We start from the raw sequence: 4961 nt of genomic DNA, 5'->3' as shown, positions 1-4961 counted from the left end.
TATGAAAAAGAAAATGTAGCTGTCACACAAATAGTGTAGAAAAATATTAATATGGATAAGCTTGTTTGCATATTGAGAGGAGGCCTCACATGGGAGTGTGCTGTAATTAACCTGTCTTCTTGCCTTCTATGGTTGTAGGCCTTCACCGCTACCTTTTTTATAATAATTATTATTATTTTTCTCTATATTAGATATTATATTATAAAATATTGAATATAATAATTATATATATTTAGTATTAAATTTTTGTCAACATATCAAAATTTCGTTCCATATTTCTACATTTTTATAAATTCAACATCAACATTAGAGGTGAATCGATATTTCGATTATATTATGAAAAAATATTTATGAAACATAAAATATAAGTAACAAAATGTATCTAAAGCAAATATAATATAAATAATAGACCTATCCGCTTTCTTAAAAGGATTTTTAAACTTTTAAATTTTATATTTTTTTCAAAAATATTTATTAATATCAATATTTTATTGATATTTTGGTAAAATTAAGATATCAAACATTTTTGTATATTTTAAACCTCGAATGTGATATACATAGGTCAATAATATTCTCTCTTCATCTTCACCCATTGACCATAGAAATATGGACGTGTCTTTGAAAAATGTGAATAGATTTTTTTTTTCTTTTTTTTTTTCTTTTTTTCTTTTTTTCTTTTATCGAATAGGAGAAATATGTAGTAATAATACTTAATCATTGGATATAGAAAATCGTGAAGAAAATGTTTGATTATAATATGTTTTTGCTTAAACAATAGAGGGTTGTTTGGGGATGTCATGATCTAGTTTGAAAAAAAACAAGGGCATATCTAGAATAACATTTTATGGGTTAAAAAACATTTTTAAGTAATATATATATATATATACGCGCATTTAGAAACTCATTCTAAACCATACCATTTTTTTCTATATTTTAAATTTTTGGTTAGAGTTATACCATTCAGTGTATTTGATTTAGTTGAATATCAGTAGTAATTCACGGTATTACTTCTATTGAGATTGGAGGTTCAAATGTATATAATTATACTTTTATTCATTTTATATTTAGTTTGTGAAGTGTATCATGATTTGAGAGAGATCAACTTGACTTCAATTTTTGGTAAAATTATAAGTGTACTTCATGAACTTTCAAGTTATGCCTATTTGATTTATAAGTTTTAGAAAATATCAAATAAATCTTTTGATCTTTTAAATTTTTTTTCCATAGGTTGTTAAATATTGAAAATAGGGCAAACTGCAAAAACCAACATTAAAGTCTGGTGGTAGTTGCAATTATATCATCAATTTTACCATGGTAAAAACCCAACCCCTCAAACATGTAGAAGTGTTAAAACTGGATGTGTAAACCTACGTAATTGTAGAAATCATAACAATCGTATAAGTTTGAGGGTCCAATTTTTACTATTAAAAGTTTGAAGTGAGAGTGTAAGTGCAACTACCACCATATTTTATTTTAGGAATGTTGTTTGCAATTTGCCCTTAGGTATGAAAATGAATTTCATAGCCAATGAAATCTTAAACTTAAACTTAAAATTTTGTGTCGAGTTGAACTTCTATAGGTCAAGAACTTACCAAATATAAAATTAAAAATTTAAAGACTCGGTTATACACATTTTAATGTTTAAAAATATATTTAATACAAAAATAAAAGTTAAGATGCTCGTTAAACATTTTATAAAGTTTAGATATCAAATAAACCGAAAGTCGAAAATTAGACTACAATTGAAGGTTAATGTTAGAATGAAGCCAATGTTTTGAGAGTTAAAGAGTGACATACAACCAATACAAGTAGAGAAATATGACAAACATGTCTTTATTAGCTATGTTTGTCATGAAGTGAAAACTAAAGCAAAAAAATATTCCTTCCACCAACACAAAATACTGTTTACAACACACAATATATAATATATATTGTGGCTGGAGATCAAAAGACAGCGCATGTTACATAATCTCACATGGCCTTCTCCTCTTCTGCTCATCCTAATCATATAATGGCATTTTCAGAAGAAATCTTGATGGCCACTCCATTTTTCAGGTACCCATTTCCTCAAAAACTCTCTCTTTCTTTCTCTTTTGGTCAAACTTTGCAGTGCCCACCATCCATATGGACCCAATCAATGCCTCTCTTCATCAATCTTCTCCTTCAAGGGATGAGCCGCTCATTGATGAAGCTTTCGATCTTTTAGAGCTTTTTTGGTTCTTTGATAATCTGCTTGTTAGGAGGAGCCCCAGGATGTTGATCTCCCGCTCTGATCCTTGTCTTTCTAAAGTTGCCCACCAGGTGTTTGTTGAAAGTCCTCCAGCTAATCTCTGCTCATCTCAGTTAGATGGGTGTGTTTCTCTGGGGAATGGCGGTGGTATACGTCGGAATCTGCTTCGAACGCCTTCGTTACCGTCCCGTATGGATCGAGGAGAAGGAATTCGAGAGAAAGAAAATTGTTCTAGGCCATTGGTGGAGCATGGTGTGCTTGTTGGAATCCCCGTTGATAATGTTTCCTCGTCTGCTTTGGATATGGATGTTTCCATCGGAAATGGTGGTGGTAAATGTAGGAATCTCCTCCGAACACCGTCGTTACCATCCCGTGTGGACCGAGAGGAAGGAATTCAAGAGAAAGGAAATGATGCTAGGCCATTATCTGAGCATGGTGTGTTTGCAGAACGTCCTGCTGATAATGTCTGCTTATCTACTTTGGATATGGATGTTTCACCAGGAAATGGTAGCGGTAAACGTAGGAGTCTGCTCCGAATGCCATCGTTGCCATCCCCTGTGGAACGAGAACAAGTTATTCGAGAGAAAGGGAATGGTTCCAAGCCATTAATAGAGCATGGTTTGCTTCAAAAACCAGCGAAGCCACCTTATGTAGAGAGGAAAGAAGATGGAACTCGCAGCAAAGAGAGTGGCAGCACTCGGAGGAGCAAATCAGCGAGGAAACCACGGAATGGTAATCTGCTAAGAACACCATCTTTGCCACCGTGTATAGGGAGGGAAAAGGAATTTGGAGAAAAGGAAGCTGCTGCTAGAATCAGAAACTCTATTCAACCAAACCCTTCTGAATTCTTTCCCACAAGACAAGAGGTATTGCAAAAATATTGTTCTGTTTCAACTGTCTCGTAACATCTTCCTGTGTGCTTGAATGATATTCGAGCTCGTTTGTGGTTAAGAGTAAACATATCAAACTTTTGTCGAATAGTTTTTAAGTCAGAATATAATGAAAAGATTAAATTAGCTTGAAGATAGTTCAAATATTTGCAATGAATCCATATGTCGAGCTGTATGCTAATGTTTGAGTCTTGATGTGATTGTGGAAAGATGACATTCATGGTGGTCCGGTGATAAGGCTTGGGCTGCTGAGAGTGACCCTCCAAAGTCCTAGATTCAAGTTGAAATGTAATTACTTAAAACCTTCATTATCACCTGAAGTTGGTGTTAAATAATTGAAGTTTCTCGAAAATTATTAAGATAGAACATCAGCATAGTAAGGAGTGGAACCTTCGGCATTCCACTTATCAAAAGAACTGGTTTTACTTAATAGCTTAAATACTTGTTGGTTCAAAAGTGAATAGCCATTTAGCAAATTAGTAAAACCAATTGGATTCTTGTGTGAAGAAACTACAGAATGTTGAAGGTCTTAAATGAGTTAACACAACACTGTCTTTAAAAGGACAGAACGACTAGAATAAACTCCATCTGTTCTATGCTTTTCTTAATAACATTTGGTGTGCTCATCAATCACAGATTCTTGAAAAGAACTTCAGCCTCCCGATGTGTCGAATCCCGACAAGCAATGACGAAATATGGCACCAATTTCTCATCCAAATGAGGAGGAGAAGAAGCCAAAGTGAACTTGAATCAGAAGAACTGCAAGGTTTCAAGGACTTGGGATTCACATTTGACAAAAAAGATATAAACCCAACAGTGGTTGACATAATTCCAGGCTTAAGAGAGAAAAAGGAGGAAGAATTGGAGAGTGAGAGAACTAGAAGGCCTTATCTTTCTGAGGCTTGGATGCTTCAAACTCATCTCCTTCCTCCAATTCCAAAATGGGACACTAGAAAACCTGCAGAAGACATGAAACAACAAATCAGGTTTTGGGCTAGAGCTGTTGCTTCTAATGTGCACTAAAATTGGTGAGGGCTTATAAACACACCATATTATGGGAAATTTGCATAGGTTGCCTCTTTTTTTAGGGAAAAAAAAAAGAAAGAAAGAAAGAAAGAAAGAAGAAACCAGCTATTTTTGGAGTATTTTGTCTCTAATAAGCTAAATTTGCAGTGCAGCTACCCAAGACTCAATGGAACTGGATTGGAGTCCAAATGAACCTTACTTTATTGGAGAAAGTAAAAAGTACAGTAAAAAGTGAGGGACAGACATTTGAATGAGCTTTGAGGAGAACAAAATATAGAACTTTTGTCACTTTTCACCACCAAACAAAGAGAAAATGCCCTCATTCTCTATTTGAACCTACAAAAAGTTCACTTCAAAATTTGAGCAGGTCGTTGCATAGGAGACTGGGCCTATTGATCCTCTGCTATTCATCAAAAAGGGAAAAGTGAACACTGAAATGTGACATCTGGAACTAAGATCAATTGTATTTGGTACAAGAGAATAAGATTAGCAAAATGAGAGCTATTTATTTCTAATAGAAAAGTTTATTTTATTTTTTTCACAAATTAATTAATCATATCAAGTTCAACTATTTTTTTCTTTGGATAAGTATATTTTAAATTCTCTAGTTTTTAGAATTAGTTTTATTTAGTCATTATATGTCAAAATTCTTATTTCCAAAATGCTTTAAAAATAGGCCTTGATTTTGACTCTTGTTTAGTCACTTTAAGAGAAAGATAATACTGCTGAAAAAAAAAATGTCTTTCATCCCCTTTATTTTATTTTATTTGAATTCAGTAGCCCATATTGACTCTCCTTTCTCGTCATAAGAAACA

At 33.3% G+C, this 4961-nt stretch overlaps 1 protein-coding gene across 3 annotated transcripts; it reads left to right on the top strand.

The window, feature by feature from the left end:
- The first annotated feature begins 1726 nt into the window (after nt 1–1726).
- Nucleotides 1727–4727, top strand: LOC120067383 (serine/arginine repetitive matrix protein). Of its 3 annotated transcripts, none has more exons than XM_039018971.2 (3): nt 1727–3096; nt 3757–4148; nt 4294–4727. In XM_039018971.2, the coding sequence occupies exons 1-2, from the start codon at nt 2125–2127 to the stop codon at nt 4141–4143; spliced, it is 1359 nt and encodes a 452-aa protein (XP_038874899.1). In that variant the 5' UTR covers nt 1727–2124; the 3' UTR covers nt 4144–4148; nt 4294–4727. The 3 variants fall into 3 exon arrangements, with proteins under 3 accessions (XP_038874899.1, XP_038874933.1, XP_038874965.1); XM_039019037.2 differs by having other exon boundaries at nt 1954–3096; nt 4299–4727; XM_039019005.2 differs by having other exon boundaries at nt 1807–3096; nt 3757–4727.
- Nucleotides 4728–4961: the final 234 nt, after the last annotated feature.

This window comes from Benincasa hispida, chromosome 1 (genome assembly GCF_027475165.1).
Source record: "Benincasa hispida cultivar pf3 chromosome 1, pf3_genome.v1.1, whole genome shotgun sequence".
Classification (NCBI taxonomy): domain Eukaryota; kingdom Viridiplantae; phylum Streptophyta; class Magnoliopsida; order Cucurbitales; family Cucurbitaceae; genus Benincasa; species Benincasa hispida.
Note: the sequence above shows the minus strand (reverse complement) of the source record. Positions and strands in the feature narration are given on the sequence as shown.

Bases quoted from the DNA above. Each gene is read 5' to 3' on its own strand.
- LOC120067383 (XM_039018971.2), top strand. From the start codon at position 2,125: ATGGACCCAATCAATGCCTCTCTTCATCAATCTTCTCCTTCAAGGGAT. The intron at 3,097-3,756 runs GTATTGCAAAAA...CATCAATCACAG, and splicing joins TCTTTCCCACAAGACAAGAG to ATTCTTGAAAAGAACTTCAG.